The following is a 21422-nucleotide window of genomic DNA, read 5'->3' on the forward strand; positions in this document are numbered from 1 at the left end:
TTTCGTAAGATTCCAATTAAACTCAATTTCTACTGTATTCCCATTAATTATGATTCCCGGATACCAAAAAATTTCTCTTGTACCAAACACACGCTGAAGGCTTTCTCGTATATAATGGAAGAAGTTCCATTTTTTTATGGATTCCTATACAACTACTATTGTTTGGGTAAGATTTTTTTAACCATTATTAGTGACAATTTTGTATCTTAAAAATATTAATTTAATAATAATAATAATATCTTTAAAAACTTAATATGGTTACATTTTAATATTTAGCAGACTAATTTGATAAAAAAAAAATTTGGGGAACAAAATTGAAAGCTTACTCTATTAAAGGATGAAATAGGTGCGATAAATTATGAAAACAATTATTTTTATATTAAATGAGATAAGTTTTTTTTCCTATATATGTTTTGATAACCGTGTTATTTTTTTTTCTTCAGGGTGATGGAGTTTATAAGTTTGTCTCTATGACATGAGATAACTTATTTCCTTTAACGTGAGATTAATAAAACTCATAAATTAAACACTGCTTCAGGTCCAAAATTTCCTTGAAGTATGCAACATTCACTCGTAGCCGATAGCAATTGTTGCCTTTGTTCTTTGTTTCTTCTCTTTCCTTTTTTCTGTTTCTACTTCTTCACCTTTTCAAAAAATTTACCCTTATCACACGTCACCCATCTCTTTTCAGCTGAACTAAATGCAGCCTAAATCTCGCTCAACCAAGCAATCTAACATCCGTGAAAATCAGAAGAAACCATATAATATAGTATGCACATTTGAGACTATAGAATTGTTCCACAAATAGACTCATTTTAAAATAAATTCCTAAATTTTATATTAATCAATTGTTTAGTTCATACATACATTTTAAATATATATATATATATATTTTTTGAAGAAAATGAATTTTGTAAGTTTGTGCCAGCAGCACTAATCCAATGTCCATTAATTGTAACTGGTTTTAGTGACTTTTTTTAACCTAATGTAAACTCTACAAATACTTCATTCTTCTTCATTGATAATTCAACAACTTCATTTTCGAATTCATAATAGTTGAGGACTGAAAATGTATTAGATTTACTGTGACTGACTCATGAACACCCATCTGTTATTATGTTATTTGTTTGACAGAAGCATAATGCATTTAAATTGCTTTATATGTAACATCCTATAACATTGGATGACAGCTTCTATATTCCATCCAACAATTAAAGATATTTCTAACATCCCCGGTCAGAATTGGACAACGAGGCAAACGTTTTCCTTCTGCATTCATGTTAACAACTTCCTTTTGATGAACATCATATGGGGTTCCCGGGATCGATCAATGCCATCATTTGTACAAAGAATATATAAGGATTTATAGTCCAGCCATGTATTTCTAGTGTTTCTTCATTGCTCTTGCTGAAATAAAATCTGGTTTCCAAGACCAGAACTGAACTTACAACTTTCCTTTTTAAAAGCCAGGTGGTCCTAAACCTGAATCATCAAACTTCAGCACCGTCATTCATAAAAGGCAAAAATATTGTAGGAGAGCAGCTAAACATAATGAAATGAATGACCTTTTGACAAAGCAGGATTTGAGTAAACTGAGGTAGGCATGGGTTTTCTTCGTGGTATGGGCTTTAATTCCATGCGGTCAATCACAACAGCATTAGATGTTAGAAATGTCTTGGCCACAGAAGCTGCATGCTCTATACAACATCTGACTACCTGCAGCAATTTTCAAGATAATAGAATTGACCATCATGTGTAATTCTTCATGTACCCTCCACTTCCACTTCCAAATTGGCATGCGTTGTTACATACTTTTTGCCTACTCGTATTCCTACATTATTCTCTTACTTTTTCTTTAAAACAACAAAATTATCACAATAATCACTAAAAGGACAAAACAAATATTTAGATGTGTAAACAAGTCAGACGGGCTATTAAAAACCTACAAACTAGATTTGGTAAAAAAAAAGTCTACTCAACAACTAGGCCAAAGGCCTATTTTAAAGCATGTTTGCCGGTCTACTTGTAATTATAGGTTATATTATCACTGATCCAATTGGCGAGGAGTGTACTTACTTATGGACTAGGATTGCAAGTGCTAAGTTAAATACTCAAATTTGCAGAGATAGATCTATCTTTCCTTAATTTCTCTTATTGAAAAATGTTTTGAAAAGATTAATTGGTAGTAGTAAGAGTTGTTCCTAATTATTCTTGTATTCTAATTTTTAAGTAATTCATATTTGATTTATTACAATTGAAATTATAAATTTATAATAGGTTTCGTAGGCCTAATTGGCCAGACCACATTTATAATTTAGCCCAGACTTAAGATGTTCTACATATGCTTGACCTAGTTACGTTAAATCCTAACCCAACTCGGTCTATTAACACCTGTAAACATTAGATAAACTTCTTTATTAACTATTTCTGTGATAAATTGCTAAATTGAAGATCCTAAAGTTCTGGCTTGAACAAATCAGCAGCATCAGATCTTTATTTTGGCATACTGTTTTTGGATATTTTGCAATATGACATCAGTAAGAGGTCACAACGAATTTACTTATTATTTTCCCTTATTATCTTCTGTTAAAGGCATTCAAATGGTCATACCTTTGTTGGATCCATGATCCCAGCTTTCATGAGATCCTCATAACAGTCTCTAGCAGCATTGTAACCAAAATTCATGTTATCGTCTGATAAAACCTGCATGACATAAGGAGCCTCACGCATGCAGTATAATTCAATATATGTTTTTGAGTTGAATTAACTAAATACTCCAGAAAATCCAAAAATCTCTTCGGTAATCAATCTCTTACAGAAAGCAGTTTCTCAACATGCTCAGGACCTTATATATGACGACATTGCCATTTACACCAGCATTTTTTGCTATCATTCTAGCAGGATAGCTCAAAGCTCTTTTGAAGATTTCAGCTCCAATCTACAGAAAATATTACAGAAGAGATTTCCATGTCTTAAACAGTAAGCAAAAAGGCACAATACAAAAACGAATACTTGCAACCGATTGTTAAAGCAATAGCCTAGTTATAGTGTAAACTTTTAAACATGATGATGGAAAACTTAGCTGTATGAAACAGATAAGTACCTTTTGTTCTTCATTGTCCAGGAGTTTTTTGATGCCATCCACCTTTTGGGAAAGCCTTAAAAGGCTACAGCCACCACCAACTACTACACCTTCCTCGATTGCTGCCTGCCATTTTCAAAGTTAGAACCTTAGCTATAAATTAATAGCAGATCACCTCATTAGAGCCAAGAATCAGAAATACCTTGGTTGCATTTAAAGCATCTTCCATTCTTAATTGTTTATCCTTCAACTCAACTTGTGTTTGTGCTCCTACCTATGATTTAGATTTCAGGTGCTGAAATGTAAATGAACTATCATAAATAGAAACAGAATTCTTAAATTCCAGATTATCACGAGCCAAAATAAAATGAAATTCATATTACCTGAAGAATGGCAATGCCCCCTGATAATCTTGCTATTCTTTCATTCAGTATCTTCTTTTGGAAATTTTCTTCAGTATTCTGCAAAATATGAAATAGATGCGTAGGTAACTCTAGGATACATTAACTGTAAAGAACCAATTCAATCCAAAAACTTAAACTGTTAAGTGAAGGCCCATCAATAGTTTATATACTTCTCTAACACGTCCCCTCACACGAGAGCCCACTGGACATGAAAGGTGGATAATGCACAGACCCACCTAATTGAGCTAAGAAATTCCATAAGAGAAAGTGAGGGGCGGTGAGAATCAAACCCATAACACCGAGTTTTTAATACCATATAAGTGAAGACCCGTCAATGGTTTATGTACTTCTCTAATATTAACCATGCATCTTATTACTTTAACAACTTAAAACACTGGTCAAGTGTTAGATGTGATGATTTTCAAATGGTAAAGTTCTGTATGCACCTCAACTAGTCTTTTAAGTTGATAAACCCTCTTCTCAACAGCTGCTCGAGTACTCGCATCAGTAACTATTAAGGTAGAATTCTTTGTTATAAAAACCTTTGTAGCAGAACCCAGCATATCCTTGCTAGCCTTTTCTAGGGTGAAACCCATATCTTCTCTGATTACAGTACCTGAAAAACATTTGAAGAGCCAAGAATTCAAGGGAGTAAAGAATAGTAGAGAATGCATTAAAACTTGAAGACTATACTTAGAAACTAGTGCTGCTTTCCACTCACTATTTTATCATATTGATGCAAACGGGACTAAGTGCTTCACTTATTTGTCTTCCTTTTTCAAGTCATTAACAACTAACTTATGTGCTGTCTTTATCATTAAGGACAAATACAGGCATCAATTAAGTTGGCTCAAACTGACTTTTCAGTGAGCCATATACTAAGGTACGATTCATTAAAAGTACATAACATATTTAAGCTTCTAAATTTGAGTACTTGATAATCTACCTCCAGTCAAGATGGCAATATCTTCTAGACAGTGGGTCTTGCGTACACCAAAGGCAGGAGCCTTAATAGCAGCTACCTTAAGCACTCCCCTGAGTTTATTTTTAATAACTGGAGCAAGAGCTTCCTGCTCAATTCCCTCTGCAACTATCACAATTGGATACTTCTCTTTCACGGCACAGTTCAATATGTTAATCAGCTCCTTTGGGTTTGTGATTTTTTTGTCTACCAAAAGCAACTGCAACCAAAGAATTATGCACCATCTAATTACTTCATAGAACTCAGGTGAGCCTTTAATATACAAATTGTCAAACCTTGCAGTTGTGGAGTTCAATTGTCATCTTTCTTCGATCATTGACAAAGTATGGGGATAGATATCCACGATCAAATTGCATTCCTTCTACAATCTCTAGACTATTCTCAATGCACTTTCCTTTTTCAATTGTTACTACTCCCTTCCTACCTACTTGATGCAGAGCGTCAGAAATCATCTTTCCAAGTAGGTAATCATTCCCAGCACTGACTGCAGCAACATCTATAAGTTCATGATCCTCAACCTACAAATGCAACCAATGTTGTTGAATTCAGCAAGACTTTCCAATTACAGTGGCAGGCAGCAAAAACCATAATTAAATCAACATATGCAGCCAGATAATTCTGATTATTATTCTCAAAATGTTCAATCCTTCAGGAGTTTTGAACAAACTAAAAAAGAAAAAGAAACACCCATTAAAGAGTACAGTTTACTTCTCTAGACATCAAATTGAGTTCAGAAACAAGTGCTGTCGCTGTCTTCTCAATCCCACGAGCAATTTGAACAGGATTCATTCCAGCTGCAATAACCTACAAAAGGAGAAAGAAAAGAGAGGCTAAGAGCTCAAAATTTAAGAATACCCTTTTTAATTAAGGCTGTATAGTGGCATGGTAAAAAAGACATAAACTGAAAGCTAATGCTTTTGTTAATCTTCATTTGCAATTTCGAAATATATATTTGGGCTTTTTTTATTATAGACATATATGTTAATTATTTGTCATTTAAACCTTCAAATATGCTACCACGCAATCAATTATGTTCTGATTGAAGTAGATAGGGTTCTCATGTATGGCTAGTTAAATGTACCTTTGTCCCCTCTGTGATTAAGCCATGAGCAAGAACGACAGATGTAGTTGAGCCATCACCAGCTAAGTCATTGGTTTTTGCACCAGCTTGCCTCACCAATTTAACTCCAACATTCTCCAACGGATCTTCCAATTCAATCTGAAACAACATTAAAAAAAAAAAAAAAACCAAAAAAAAGTTCATAAAAAGAAAGCACAAAACCAAGTTGATATTAGACCTGATTATATTGAAGTTATTAAACTACACAACCAACAGTTTAAACCTCCAAATTTGGGGGTGGGGGTGGGGGAGTAAACTTGTCACTTATCCATGACATTCATAAAACTAGTAACATATAACAGATTACAAAAAAAGAGCACATCAATAAAGGGAAGAAGCAACTGGTCGATTGTAAAGAACCAATTCAACCCAAAAGCTTAAGTTGTTGGGTGAGGCTATATTAATGGTTTTATATATCTCAACACGCTCCTTCACACGAGAGTCCACTGGATTTGAAGGGTGAATGATGCACAGACCCACCTACCTGTGCTAAGAAAATTCCACAAGAGAAAGTGGGGTGGTGAGGATCGAACCCGGTACACTGAGGTTCTGATACCATATAAAGAACCAATTCAATCTAAAAACTTAAACTGGCTGAGACTATATTAATGGTTTTATATATCTCATCAAGATAGATGATCAATGACTAACAAGAAAAAACACCTCTTTGAGAACAGTTTCTCCATCATTTACAATCTTGGGTGGCCCATACTTGTTCTGCAGCACAACATTTCTCCCCTTGGGACCCAATGTAACACCAAGCAGCTCTGCCACCATGTCCACCCCTGCCTGCACCACCACCATCAAAAACCAACTCACTGAAATCTTGTGAAGGGCATAAACAAACTGGGTATTAAACAACCAGAGCTCTAGAATCCTTACCAGAAGCTTCTTTGTGGCTGAACCATCATGGTTCAAGTAAAGTTCTTTGGCCATAGCTCTCGGGTTTAGAACATAAGAAGGTGAAGTTCGGGGTCTGCGAAGTGATGATGGATTGGCAAAGGAGAATGCAGATATAGGAGATGGAGAACATGCCATGGTTTTGGTTTACTTGTAATGGCTGTGATAGTTGAAGTAAACAACTATTAGCTTTGTGTTTTGTACTATGTAGTGCAACAAGTTGAACTTGAACTACTCTGAGCTGAACAAAGGCTTGGAGTGTGGACAATGTTGGTGGATAAGAGCACCACTCCATTTTTTTTTTCATTCTCTTTATTTTTTTGGCATATTATTTGAAATTACTCACTGGATATAAAAAAAAAAAAGAAAGTATTGCAACTGGTGCATATGACAAAAGAATTATATAATTACAAATAGATGTTTATATTCCACTCCGTCGAGTACTCGGGTTGAATTAATGGATTATTAGTTACACCAGTTGACTCGGATAAATATAAATGAATTTATATTTTATATTCAAAATTTCACAAAAATATTTAAATATTTAAATATATGGAAAATGTTTTTCTCATATTGCATGAGACATCATGTAACACATAAAAAAGTGAGTGAGATCCACTAAAAAGAAAAGAGAGAAAGAAAAAAAGTGAATTCGACCGACTCTTTTATGTATTGCATGAGATAATTTATCTGATACAACATGAGAAAAATATATCCCTAAATATATATATATAGGGAAAAATATTTCTCAAGCAACATAAGTTTATCTCCGGCTATTCCAAAACTATGTCGTTTTTTTTTTTTTTTTTATATTAATTGATTCATCTTTGAATGGTTATGATTCCTTTTTTTTCTCTCTCTTTTTATTCGTTGATCTATCTTTGTACCGTTATGATTTAATAGCCATAGATAAAATTATCTGAAACAACTTGAGAAATGATAAACCCATATATATATATATATAAAAGAGTTAAAACTTTCTTATGTTACAGAAAAATGTCAACTCATTCCTGTACAAAGACAATAGCATGGGTTCCATGGAAGTTTAAAAAAAGAAAAAGAAAAAAATTTCAACCCGTATATATATAACAATTTAGGGATTTTGATTGCTGATACTAGTATAAAAAGTAAAAACAGTAAAACACAACATTTAACAATTTTTTCTAAAAAAAAATGAAAATTACATACCCACTAGTTTAATTGGTTTTAAAAAAACCAATTACGTTATCGGTTTTTATCAAAACTTCGCCGAGTCAAAGTAGTTCTCACCGGATCAATTACATGCTCAATCCACTGACTTAAATTGATTGTTTTGCCAATTTACCGATTTTCGAGTGAACGAGTCCGGTCAGAGACCGGAATTAATATCACTTGTTAATTTACAAAGAACTAGAAACACAAATGTTCACTTTGAACTATTCATGAGACATTGTGACTAATCCCTATTCCACTACAGGAACACGAGCTTACACGGTCTCTTTATAAAATTAAGTTGTTTTCCTGAAATTTAAATATGCATGTTCATTGCAAGCAGCAAACTTTCGGTACAACCGGTATATGTAATTCAGTACACCCACCTGTTAAAATAGGTATATTTTTTTTACTTTAATCTTGCTTTATTTTTTTTATTTTTTTATATTCCCCTTTATAAAAAAACACCTTGATCGACCTAGCCTTTGTACAAGTGTAGGTTCTATAAATATTCGTTAATATTAATTTGTAACAAAAACTAAAATTTTTAATTGACACACACGATAGTATTGATCAATAAACTAATAATATTATAAAGGAGATTATTTCCTTTAATGTTTAATTATACTTTCAACTTTCATATATAATTATAAAGAAGGGTTTTGCATCTATTATTTAACATGATCACAACAACTTTCCTACACACACAACATTTTGTAGAATCCGTAATTTTTGAAACCAAAAAGAAAAAAAAAAACTTGGGCACGCAAAACGAATCTCTATAACATAACACAATCACTTTTCCTACAACATAACTCTTATAAAACCATATAAAGAAACACTATACTGATAGATGTATTTATATTTAACGGTTACAATTGACATACACTAATTAACTAATCTATATGCTTGCATATATGGATTCTAATTTATAAGTAATATAAGCAATTAGACACGAATTGAATCAACTATCAAAATTAGATGTAATTAAAATGAACTCAGCTTTTAGTCCCGATTAGCATACTTTGTAGTTACAAAATGAACTCAGCTTATAATATTTGAAAGAATATTTAAGGATTGGAATTAGTATGAAGTATTAAAGTTGATCTTGTAAGTTTTACTAAATTAAGTTTATAATGTAAGATTAAATGATAGTCTTAAATAAAAACATTTTATCAGCAAAAACAGCAAGACACCCCCAACATCAACAAGTGAGCGTGTTAATTTATCCTAAACTAGACTTACCAGAACAGCTTGCACCTCATCACAAGAAAATAAAGAATAACCATGAAAGAAACGGGGTAACGGTTCTCACTTCTCAGTTCTCAATATAATGTCTCTCCATTAAATATTGATGCTTCCTAGAAAGACAGAACAATTAAATTAATGGGGTATTGAATTTGCATTTGACTTTTTGGTTGCATGGTTTCAATGCTTACTCATGGAACTTGACAACTTTCCACCAAAGAAAGATTCAGTCTCCGCAGTTTTCAACACAATTCATGGTCTTTCACTTCTTTTTATCTTACTTTACTCTCTTTCAGCCTTTCAAGTTATTCCCTCATTCTCTTTGTATGTGCTACGGTTTTATGCATATTGAAGAGCTAACCAAATGGCAAAGTGCATCACATTCTTCATTCTCTCCATTCTTCTACTCAAAGTTGCTGAAGGCCGGTCCATGTTCAGCTCTATTAGTCCAGATTCTGTTTCTCAAAGACCAGTTTCTTCTTCCCATATAACATTGTCACTTGTAAGTGGGCTCTTTCATAAGCTGTTTTGTTCAGTTACATACTATATTCATGTTTTTGTTCAGTGCTCTGGAGCATATGCACACTGTAGTGTACACACCTTATTTGACTATTTCCTTGGCCTATGTAGGAGCAGACAGGGCTCAATGATGATTTTGGTGCTTGCAAGGAACTAGACAGCACTGAATGTGTGGTTAAAAGATCAATGGTTGCTCATACGGATTATGTCTACACCCAAGATATCAATGGGCCTTGATTTTGCAATTTTTTGCTTTTGTTTTTGCTGTTCACACTGTTCATTAAGGATCACGTTGTCACTCAGAGAAGTGTTATCTCTTTGGAATACAATTTCAGCAATGTGAAAAGGATGTTTCTTTTTTGCGCCCGCTGTTTGCTTTTTGATATAGATAAAGAATATAACCGCCTCCAGTTAAACCTCGACTAGCAAGCAAGAGTGGTGTGAGTGCTTACCTTTACATATTTAAATAGAGTTTGTTTTTCGAATTTAAATCCATGACCTTTCACTCACAACAAAGCAATTTTATCAATTTTTAAGTCTCACCCACTTTTTGCTTCTGCTTTTTATAAGGATGACAAATATACCAGATAATGGTGCCAACCCAAGCTCTGAAGTATTAATGCTTGCGAAAATTGGACCTTTTTGTATTTAGGCCATTGGTTAATCAAGCAGTTTAGGTATATCATTGTTAATAATGTCAGGATCTTTAAGCTTGTAGCTGAGACTTAAAATTCGTAAGCACAACTGGTGGCTGTCTTTTTCAGAGCGCATATTAGTTCATAGATTGAAAATGGTTGCAGACAAGTGGCTAAAAGGTAGGGACTGTTAATGATGACACTTAATGTTGGATCTTGGCGTAGCAGCTGAAGAATGGAGAATGCTTTTAGTCCTCAAGAATGTCATTATCATGGGTTTAGAGTTAAGAGAAAAACTTGAGAATGGTATATGAAAATAGTATGTGACTGTCGGGCTTGTGTGAACAAAAATGTTTCAAGTTTATATATATATATATATATTGCAAAAATATTTAAGTGAGATTAGACACTGATATCTCACTAAGATCAAGGAAGACCTTAGCCATTTATATCTCTAGGTATTACAAGAAACCATTTTGAATTCTAACAGCAGCTCCAACAATGTTTATTGGTGCAACTGTTTCAAAGAAAGCAGATGAAAAGTAAGGTGCTTTTTGAGAACTTTAAATTGAAGAGAAGTGGAGAATGGAGAACGCATAAAAATTATGCCGACAAAAAGGGCTATATACCTAATTATGACTTGTGGTTGAGATAATACCACTGGATTAATTGCTTTGACAAATTTGTATGGCTTATCTTCTTTCACAAATGGGTTGGTTGACCCTATGATGGAGCGCACGTTGACACGGGACACGACATGATATGCCGACACGTTAATTTTAAAAAATGGTATATTTTGATACGTTGGGACATGTTTTGATATTAAATAATATTTTTAATATATATAATATAATTTATCTTTAATAGATATAACAGTCCATAATAAGTCATATAACCAATCAAATATTCAAATTTCATAATATAAATATAAACAAAAATAATTTTCTGTACCTTGTTAATTTTTCATGTCAAATTTCATAACAGAAAAAAAATTGATTTATAAATGATTTTTTTTATTTTTAATTAATAAAATAAAATTAAGACTAAAAAAAAAAACGTGTCCGAGCAGTGACCACGTGTCCGAAAAAGTTGACTACGTGTCGAAAAATGTGTCGAAGTGTGTCTGAGAGTTGACCACGTGTCCCAAAATATTGACCGCATGTCGGACGCGTGTCTGAGCCTGTCGGAGCATGTCCGTGTCGGACACGTGTCCGACACGCACAATTCAAAAAAAATTGCGAGTCCGTGTTTCGTTGGGTTGACCAATAAAGTGTGCCATAATTGATAAATCGCTGAATCCATTAATCATATTGATAGAAGTTCGATCTCTAAGTATATATATGGAAATGACTTTATTGATAGAGATAAAATCCATTTCGAAAGAATTAATCTTCTGTTATCGGCCAACAAATACCTTGAGAAAATTTAAAAATAAAAATGAGTCGTGTTGCGTGTGGAATTTGAATTAAGCTAATAATGTTTAAAGTCTGAAGTCAATGATATATTCAGAGGCATGTGTTAATTAGTTTTATATGGTATTATTTTTGAATTTTTTTTTTTATGTCACATAAAATAAATTTTCTCTATAACTCTCACAACAAATGATGAGACCCACTTTATTTAAAAAAAAAAATAGAATACGAAAATTGAAGTAAAAATAAGAGATATAATTTTTCTTAGAAATAAAACTCATTGTTTTTATATGGTCTAAACTTATTTTGTGCAATATGCACAATTTTCCATGTGATTTACTTTACAAAACGTGATATAGCTCGGAAACAGGTTGAAATGCAATGTAAATTATTTACTCTCTTCACATGTAATTGGTGACACTATAGAAGATTCAAGTCACATACCAACAATCCAAAAAATTCAGGGTTAAGTTTTATTGTTACCCATATAAATACTCATTAGCTGTTATGGTTAGATCAAGATTGAAAACTGAAGTATCGACACACATCCCCTAGTTTGAAAATAATTTGAAAGATAAACTATTAGGATCCCCTAGTTTGAAAATAATTTGAAAGATAAATTATTAGAATTAGTCTAGTAACGAGGGATTTTGATTATTTGCATGAGAATATAAATTCGAATCACAGTGTTACTAGGGGTGTTAACGGGTCGAACCGAGCCGAGCTTTGGTCTTAAAAGGCTAAGCCTGTGTTTAAATGTATCGACTTTACCAAGCCTGTTACCTGTTACGAATATAATTATCGGCTTGTGGCCTACCTTATTTACAAAAAAATAAAAGCCTGATTTAGTCTGTTAGAAAAAAATAAGACAACAAAAATTTATCCTAACAAAATATACAATCAACAACACTAGTAATTTTATAAATTCAATGTATATCCAAACAGCATAATATAGAACAAAATCATTCAAAAAGTATGTTTAACTAATAAAATATAGGCGAAATGGATTGAGAGGAGAAAGAGGGTTATTACAAATGATATAAAAAATTAAATAAAAATAAAAATTAATATACTAGGCCAGCCTGATAAGCTCCAAGGCCGAGCTTTTGAATGGGAGCCTGATGCCTTTTTACTAAACGAGCTTTTATACAAGTCAAAGTCTGGTTCCAACAATCAATATTAGGCATGTAAGCTCAGACCTTCACGAGCCGAGTGAAAGGCTCCTGACTCGTTTATCACCCTTAAGTGCCACCATTATATATAAAAAAAAAATAGTTTGGAAGATTATACGAGGAGACATTACAACCAAAGAAATCCATGTGCATCTTTGTTCGAAAAGGCATATCCTTTATAATTGTGTAACGATGATGATTCGTTAACATATAAATGCATTCGATCTATTAAAATTTGCATTCACTGAACCAATTTTTCTTTTCCAACATCAAGTTCATTTAGAGGAATGAACATAGTAACGAAGAAATATTGCTGCTTTGCTAATTGGGCTCGAGAAGTAGAACAGGCCGGGCCTTACATTTATATAATCTTAAGCATGACAGGCAACATAGAGATATGTCATAATTGATTCCTTTTACTATACTTTGTTGATACTTTATGTGACAGATGAAGGGAACGACCCAATAAATAAGAACTTGGAAGAAAGAGCAAATGAGAAAGAAGAGAAGTCATTTGAACATAAAACGCAACACAGGAAGTGCATCCAAGTCACTATCAAGTATGACTCATGCCCGAGTTCTGTGAGAGTAAAAATAAAATAGTAAAATACAATCCATGTGATTAAATTTTATATAATATTTACATAATGCTTTTTTTTTGTTTTTTGGTAATCACATAATGCTTTTTTAATTGAAGGTTTTATGACATTTTGGAAATTGAAAATGGGGAAATTATTATTAAAAAAACAAAAACTGATTACTTTAGTTATTATTAACTATAAATAACCTAAAAAATAATAAGCATCAACAATAGAGCACAAGAATTAAATGGAGGTTCAGTCATAAACTTACATCCTCCTCAAAATCTCTCCCCCAATTTTCTTTCTTATTTTAGAGCGGTTCCATTTATTTTAAATAAAATGTAATACAAAGAGTCAATAGTAACAACAATTTAAATTTAAACACGTGAAAAGAATAATTCTTAGGGGCTTCGGGACTTGTTTGGTACATAGTATAGGATAAGACCTGATAGTATATATACAATGCATTATTAAATACTAGATGATATTATCTCATACAATATATTATTTTATACAATACCGTACCAAGGCTGGATAGTATTAAAATTCAATCAGATCTTATACAATTAAACCTTATACTATCAGACCTTATCACTATATAAAATATCTTCTACTACTTTCACAATTATATAGTGAAACCCATATAATTATAAAGTAAAAAAAATAAAAAATTCTATGTCTCTACAGAATAGTTTTCACGTGATCCTTATCCTTTACCCTACTAGTTAATCTTATCTATTATTTTTCTATAATCTTCTTCAAACCCCTTTTTACTCGCAACACTTATACTATGCTAATATTTTGAAGTTTAAATTTTTTACATTCGTGGTATTGACTCTTCTTGAAGATTGGCAAGCATTCCAACAACAACGTGACATGATTTGACAATTTGTCAAAAAGCTGCAAGATTTGCATTTAATGCTATCAAGATTCGCATGTCAACAATACAGTCATTATGATGCCACACGCTTCTTCCACCTAAGTTAATTCATGTTTATCTTGTCTGATTTATTTTGTCATCCTTTTAAGATTTAAGCAAATCTCCAACCTAACGCAGAAACTGTCTTTTATGTGTTAGTGAATGTTTAGATCATACACCTGCAAAAGCATAGACACAATTTGACAATTTAAAAAGGGTGGAAAACTGGATAGAATTGCTGCTGGGGCTTGCTGATGCAGTTCCTTGTCGCTTTGTTAAAGATAGTGTACTATTTTTTTTTTTTTTTTTGGAATACATGATAGTGTACTATTTCAAGCAACACCTGAAGTATAGGCTCCACTTGATTATATAATACACAATATTAGTGACAAGAATGAAAGTTGGGGTTGATGCCCTTAGAACAGTTTTCTGTTTTGGTGGATACCCTTTTGATTACATGTTTTGCTTATTGTGGTAGTCATTGCATGATGATCCACTACCACCAGCACTTCCACAAGCATTTGTCGTATTGGCCCTGTTACTCTCTGCAACAATGGACACCCTTTTGGGTGTTCTTTCAGATTTATGATACCTTGTTTTACCTTTGCACGTGCATAGCTCATTCCTCACCTGCTCTTGCCCCCACGGTCCTACAAAAGACAAAAGTATATATGCCTACTTCTTAATGCAGAAATGAATTGTTTTGTTTCCCATTAAGTTTTTCTTTTCCTCCTTTTTTTAATTTTATTTTATTTGTGGCCTTTCATATGTTTCTATAATAACTGTTACATTTTCATTATGGGGTTTATAGACACCATTTCGTTTTGTTGATTTCGTGATAGGTACTCATAGTGTCATATTCAGTCAGGCCTGGGACACTGCTTAATCACCTACAAAGTAAAGCACATATGGAATTAAACGTAAATTTCTTAATACTATAATGAAGCCAAGTAAAGAACCTCTAGAGTTGTTATTTTATATATATATGCCTCTAAACTCATACAGCTCCAATAATGGAGGCAGCAATTGGATCATAAACATCTACATTAAGAAGAAGGAACATAAAGTAATATTTTTATAGTGGGAAATAGCTTCATTCATGAATCAAGTCCGCAGAAGTAATAGATTGGTTTGATGATTCAGCTTTGAGTTGAGATGTGTTACATGGAACCTCATCAAAATCTCTCAAGGTGCAAGCAAAAGAGTTTCCAATTTGCATGTCTGCTAGCATTTGGCGAAGATCAGAAGTTTCTTCCTTGAGGCGTGCATTCTCTTGAACAACTCGGTCATGGGACTCAGAAACATGGTTCAGTTTGTCAATAAGGTTGTGATTCTCAGTTCTTAGTCTAACCACCTGTGACCACAGTTCATCCAAGTGCTTTTGCTTCCTCATCCTTGATCTGCGTGCAGATTCTCTGTTAGATATCATTCGCCTTTGCTTTCTTTCATCGATGACGTTGAATTGAAGTTCATCAGCTTCATCAGAAGTTGAGTTGCTGCTGAGGCATGAAGGAGGAACAAATTCATGGCCTGAAGATGGGAAGTGGCAGTTTGGCAAGCTGGTTAAGAGGCTATTCAGATGAAGGTTTGGAATATCACTCTGTAGCAAGCCAAAGTTTGGTGGAACTAGGAATGGATTTTCAGGTGCTAGATAATGGACTCCTCTGATCTCACTGGGAACCATGGTTGGAATTCACAATATGATACTCTTAAGGGTGGTGTTGAAGATATGCTGTGTGAGAAAGGAGTGGAATTTATAGGAAGATAAGGACCAGAAAAGTGGGCCAGTTTAGCAAAGAGTCACAGTGCCAGGGCTTACATGAGCACAAATTTAACAATTATTGGGAAAGTGCTTCTAATGCATATATGCATGTGGTATGAGATGCATCCCGGAAAAGATCACCCCTTTTTATCATATAACATTTTTGGGTTATATGCTATGTGCCTTATGTCATTATGTGTATTATTACTGTATGTAATCTATTATCTATGGTTCTATGCTGACATTAGTCATTGCCAATATGCTGTAATGGAAATTTATGATTTGAAACTTTTGGCACCAGATACAGCCTATGATAAAAGAGGAAAATGGATGATGCAGTGGGAGGATGGTGCTTAAATTCTAATTTTAATTTTAAACGAAAAGTGGCAAAGATAAGGAAAAGAGGTACATCATAAATGGTGTCAAAGTCAATCCCAGGAGAGTTTTCTCTTGAGGTCCCTACCCAATTTCAGAAGCATTTTTGAAAATTGAAAACTCTTGCAGCCAATAATTCCTTATGATAGATGACGCAATGAATGCCAGTTTAAAAGTTGCAATTGATATTTGATGGTCATTATTATTATAATTTTGATGACTCATGAGCCACTAACATATATGGATTGAAGGGACCTATGTTGGAGTAGTGTTTTTTTTTTATAACATCTTGTACCTAAATTCCTGTCATTTCATCATGTAAACATTCTATTAAACAGAGCAAGGCAAAGCATTACACAAACAGTCAGTGTGAGTTTCATCACACTCCTTGGCTTTCTGATTACCAGTTTATTTATGTTCTTTGGAGCTTACATGTAGATACAACTCTACAAGGTCATTATTGTGGTAAAACTAATGTTCTCTTAAATTTATGTTCATGTAGTGTTACCTTATAACAATTCTAATTAAAAATTCAGCTATAAACAAATTATTCGATGATAGCTATTTGAACCCATTGCCCATATAAATATGACTTGCTTTCAGTATGCTTTTCCTTTCTATCTTATTTTTGAATTTTGATCCTTTACGTTAAGCTTCCTCCAAATTGATTGGATAAGAACTAAAAAGCACTATATGCATGAGGCCAGAAGCACTTATTAGAACTCGTTTATGGTATTACAGATGTCTCAAGAACACTGTAGTAACCATCATTTTTCCTGAGGGTCTTCATCGCATAAGGTTCATTCAACACCTTGATGGAGTTCACAACATATCAGGAGTTGACATATCTGTTTGCTTCTCTAAAATAGTACTTTAACTTTTTATGCTCCCATTTTAGTTGCCTAAAATACCTTATTAATCCGATATCGTTCAAGGTAACAAAAAGTGGCAGTATCTTTTTGATATGCATAATATAAATTGTTCTTGATAATAGTTTAGTTATTTTACTAATCTGTCCCTCCTCATGGCCCACTTGCATGATAAGATAAAAAAAAATATATATATATATCTCCAAAGATTAGATCCAAAAAGTTTTGGCAAATCTAAGAGACTAGGCAGCAACTTACGAACGCAAATATTATTGTTTTATTCTGTAGATGTACCATCCGTGCAGGGTCTTCTCTTATTTTCTAGGATTGGAGCGGTTATACTTATATTACTGCATTTTAACAGCTTAAACTTAGGCAATATTGTTCTACTGTAAAGGATAGGTTATTTTATCTATCATCATTTTTTTTGTCTATCTTTGTCTATCATTTTAAAATACTATTAGATCAGAATATTAACTAACATTTATCTTTTTCTCTATTCTTGAAATTTTAATCTAATGATGTTTTAAAGTGATAAAAAAAATAAGCAAAAAAAAAAAATAGGTAAAATAACATAAGCAATGTTTTTATCCGATAACAACAAAAAAGTATTGCCGTAAACTTATTAGGTGATTCCCCACTAACCAATTTGATAAGGGTGAAGTACAATATAGTTTGTAAAAGGAAAAATAAGAAAAATAAAAATAAAAAGGTGGTGGTGAAGTACAATAAAAGAACATTCCAGATAAACCATCTCTGAAAGGTCATCATGTGTTGGAATTTATATGGAAGTTCCTTCTTTAGTCCATCATACTTTATAAATTCCTAGTAAAGGTATCATAGTGCTTTGCCATTATGTAAATCAAGGGGCTATCTTCTATCACCGTGAAACCACAATTCTAGAAAACCAAAAACAAAACTAATCATACACTGTTACGTTTATTTGTGGCTAGTTTTGTTGGTTTAATTAGATAACTTTGTTCCTTCCATGTGCAGAGCAAGCAATATTTTTCCAAGGATCTTTTAATGTCCACCACAAAAACAATGTTAGTAGTATGCAAGTTTATAGTATGAAGATATTATTCCAAAGTAAACGGCATGATAGTCGAATCCTATATATATATCCTTAAAGTACATCAGAATTTAACTTTTGTGAAATAATCATGATTATAGGAAATCAAACATTTACTTAATAGTTACAAGCTTAAAGTTCATTAAGACTTACAGGATAAGAATTAAAGTAAATCGAGAATAAAATTGAATAATCTAAGAGTTAGGCAACAATTTCCATTATTTCTTCCACTCTGCACTGCCAAAGCTTCCGGCTTTAATCGAACGACAACTAGCTAGCATTATTCAGGAGATTTGAAAGGTGGCAGACTGGCAGTTAATGTGCATATATAAATCTACTCTAAAAGTTGAAAACATGATAAACAATTACATAAGTGAGGTTTGATTGAGATCCACAAAATTTGCTCAAAATCTGCTTCAAACAAGATATACTAATATTGTATAAAATGTTGAATACGCTTCATGGGCGATACATACCTTTTACCTTGAAAATTATAACCCAAAAGCTTGGAGTAATAACTATAGCAGAAGATGATCATTAATTATCAGCACATTATTGACAAGAACCTCTCTTGTCTTTTTCCAAATAGGTTGTGTCCTTTTGAGGCAAGGGTCATGTTAAGGTTTAGAAGCACACAGTGCACACCATTTCCATGAAATTGGTGGCCTGCATATACTCATCTCTACACTGGCTATAAAAGTCAGAAAAAGGAAAAGTTGAAATAAACATGACAGCACTATTCAGCTGTCTACAAGTTTGGCCAAAAATTGTGCAAGGTGTACGGAAATGCCTTTTTCCTCCATCCAATACGAAATTTACAATATTTTCTTCATCAATTTCGTTTTTTTAATAATAACCTTCCTTATCTTATGTCCTCATTTACCAAATTCATATAATATCGTTTTGAAGCAAAAAAAAAATGGGGATGTCTAACTGATAGTTGGTAATTGTATTTAGGATTTATACTCTTATAGGGGTTTATGGAAGAAACATTGCAAAGAGTACTAGATCATGTACACAATAATAATAATAATAATAACGCATAGGCATAGTCAAAGATGTGTATGTATAATGACAACTAAGAAAGTATAGAGTTCAGAATATGTATTTGGTTGACTTAACTTCTTATTTATAAATGTGTTACTTGTGTAATTCACAGGTCCTCTTATGGTGTTTTTCTCAAACACTTAATCACACAAGCAATCCTCTGAATATACCTCTTTGTATTACTGATTCTGCCAAGTGCAACTTTACAAGAGTTACAATGCGCTTTTTATAAGCAACAACAAATGATTAAAAATAATAATGACTAACATAGGAAATCTAAACATATTAATTATCCATTAACATATGTCTAGGGACACACCATAAAACAAAACTCGTCATATTTCTATTTTCTTTTATTTAAATTAAAGATTAACCTAACAAAACTCTCCCTTAATCTTTAATATCTCTACCGTCCTTCATGCCCATCTTCTTCTTACGATTTTCTAACAACAACGTCGGCAGGGGCTTTGTAAAAATATCTCCAACTTGATCTTGGCTTGCAACATGAGTGAGCTCCACCTTTCCTTCTTTTACTTGATCCCGGATGAAATGGAATCTGACATCAATATGCTTACTTCTTTCATGATTGACCGGGTTCTTTGCTAACTCGATCGCTGATCTGTTGTCAACTCGAATTTCGGTTTGGCCGACTTGCTCTTGCTCCAGCTTGCTTAGTAAATTCCTCAGCCATATTGCATGGCAAACACACCAAGATGCCACAACATACTCGGCTTCACATGTAGACAGGGTAACAATAGGTTCCTTCTTCGACACCCAAGTAAACGCCGTGTTTCCCATGAAGAACACATAGCCAGCCGTGCTCTTTCTATCATCAACATCTCCGCACCAATCACTGTCTGAATAACCCGTCAGTTTGTATTTGTCCGACTTCGAGTAATGAAGTCTTTGTGAGATTGTTCCCTTCACATATCTCAGAATTCTCTTAGCCGCCTTCCAGTGAGTGTACCTCGGGTCTTCCATAAATCGACTTATGATCCCAACACTCAGACACAGATCTGGCCTTGTACATGTTAAGTATCTCAGACTTCCAACTAGACTCCGGTAAATACTCGGATCCACTCTCTCTCCTCCATCATACTTTGAGAGTTTCAAACCGGGTTCCATTGGCGTTGAAATCGGGTTGCAATCACTCATTTTGAACTTCTCTAAAATTCCTTTTGCATAGGCTTCCTGAGAGACGAAGATCTCGGATTCATCTTGTCTAACCTCCAAACCAAGAAAATATCTCATCAGACCGAGATCCGTCATCTCAAACTCCTTCGTCATTTTCTTCTTAAAATCTTGAATCATTCCTTCATCATTACCCAAGAAAATCAGATCATCAACAGATAGAGCAACAAGTAAAATTTTACCTCCTTTCTTCTTTACATAGAGAGCATGTTCATACGGACACTGCTCAAATCCATCATTCTTAAAATAATTATCAATCCTCGTGTTCCAGGCTCTTGGGGCCTGCTTCAAACCATATAAGGCTTTCTTTAATCTCAACACTTTTCTTTCTTCTCCGACTTTCATAAAACCCGAAGGTTGTTCGAGATACACCTCCTCCTCGAGTACTCCATTTAAGAATGCCGACTTTACGTCCATCTGATAGATCGGCCATCCGAATTGGGCTGCTTGAGAGATCAACAGCCTGATTGTCTCCATTCTTGCTACGGGTGTGAACACCTCGTCATAGTCAATGCCGGCCTTTTGCCTATACCCTTTCGCCACTAGCCGGGCTTTGTATCTTTCGATCTCCCCCTTAGCGTTCATTTTCTTCTTGTACACCCATTTCACACCAATGGGCCGACTTCCTTTGGGCAGCTCGGCAAACTCTCATGTTTTGTTCTTTTCTATTGCTTTAATCTCCTCCTCCATGGCTGATTGCCATTTCTCATCTCGGATTGCTTCTTCAAAACTCACTTCTTCAGAATCTGCCAACAAACATACCAAGTGTGCTTCGTTAGTTGAGTCATACAAGTCTTGCAAGCTCCTCATTCTCGGTTGTCTCTGCTTTTCATCATCAGAGATTTCATGATTAGCTGGGATATGGGACGAAGGTTGTCCGACCTCAATTGTCATTTTCCCGGGTTCAACATTCACCCCGGATGGACAACCCCAGTCCCAAG

The 21422-nt window shown here is 33.7% G+C and overlaps 2 protein-coding genes across 4 annotated transcripts; both read right to left on the reverse strand.

Moving 5' to 3' along the window:
- Positions 1 to 1069: 1069 nt before the first annotated feature.
- Positions 1070 to 6766, reverse strand: LOC133287158 (chaperonin 60 subunit beta 4, chloroplastic). 3 transcript variants are annotated; one of them, XM_061484715.1, is made up of 14 exons: positions 6471 to 6766; positions 6252 to 6377; positions 5550 to 5687; positions 5177 to 5272; positions 4744 to 4986; positions 4433 to 4667; positions 3933 to 4102; positions 3466 to 3543; positions 3285 to 3356; positions 3104 to 3208; positions 2846 to 2938; positions 2611 to 2703; positions 1566 to 1716; positions 1070 to 1482 (listed from the first exon to the last, which is right to left on the reverse strand). In XM_061484715.1, exons 1-14 carry the CDS (start codon positions 6624 to 6626, stop codon positions 1460 to 1462), a joined length of 1779 nt encoding a protein of 592 aa, XP_061340699.1. In that variant the 5' UTR covers positions 6627 to 6766; the 3' UTR covers positions 1070 to 1459. The 3 variants fall into 3 exon arrangements, 1 of the variants encoding a protein (XP_061340699.1); XR_009748205.1 differs by lacking the exon at positions 1070 to 1482 and having other exon boundaries at positions 1580 to 1716; positions 2817 to 2938; XR_009748206.1 differs by lacking the exons at positions 1070 to 1482; positions 1566 to 1716; positions 2611 to 2703 and having other exon boundaries at positions 2918 to 2938; positions 3104 to 3204.
- An 8492-nt stretch (positions 6767 to 15258) lies between these two features.
- On the reverse strand, positions 15259 to 15865 carry LOC133287192 (basic leucine zipper 43-like). Its single transcript, XM_061484756.1, has one exon. It carries the CDS (start codon positions 15847 to 15849, stop codon positions 15259 to 15261), a length of 591 nt encoding a protein of 196 aa, XP_061340740.1. The 5' UTR covers positions 15850 to 15865.
- Positions 15866 to 21422: the final 5557 nt, after the last annotated feature.

This window comes from Gastrolobium bilobum, unplaced genomic scaffold (genome assembly GCF_033153095.1).
Source record: "Gastrolobium bilobum isolate Gb01-03AN ecotype WA unplaced genomic scaffold, APGP_CSIRO_Gbil_v1 utg3288, whole genome shotgun sequence".
In the NCBI taxonomy this organism is placed as follows: Eukaryota; Viridiplantae; Streptophyta; class Magnoliopsida; order Fabales; family Fabaceae; genus Gastrolobium; species Gastrolobium bilobum.

Excerpts from the sequence above, each read along its gene's own strand:
- LOC133287158 (XM_061484715.1), bottom strand. The coding sequence starts at position 6,626 with ATGGCATGTTCTCCATCTCCTATATCTGCATTCTCCTTTGCCAATCCA. Across the intron at positions 6,378-6,470 it reads CAGCCACAAAGAAGCTTCTG|GCAGGGGTGGACATGGTGGC; the intron begins GTAAGGATTCTA and ends GTGGTGGTGCAG. Across the intron at positions 5,273-5,549 it reads TAATCACAGAGGGGACAAAG|GTTATTGCAGCTGGAATGAA; the intron begins GTACATTTAACT and ends CTCCTTTTGTAG.
- LOC133287192 (XM_061484756.1), bottom strand. The coding sequence starts at position 15,849 with ATGGTTCCCAGTGAGATCAGAGGAGTCCATTATCTAGCACCTGAAAAT.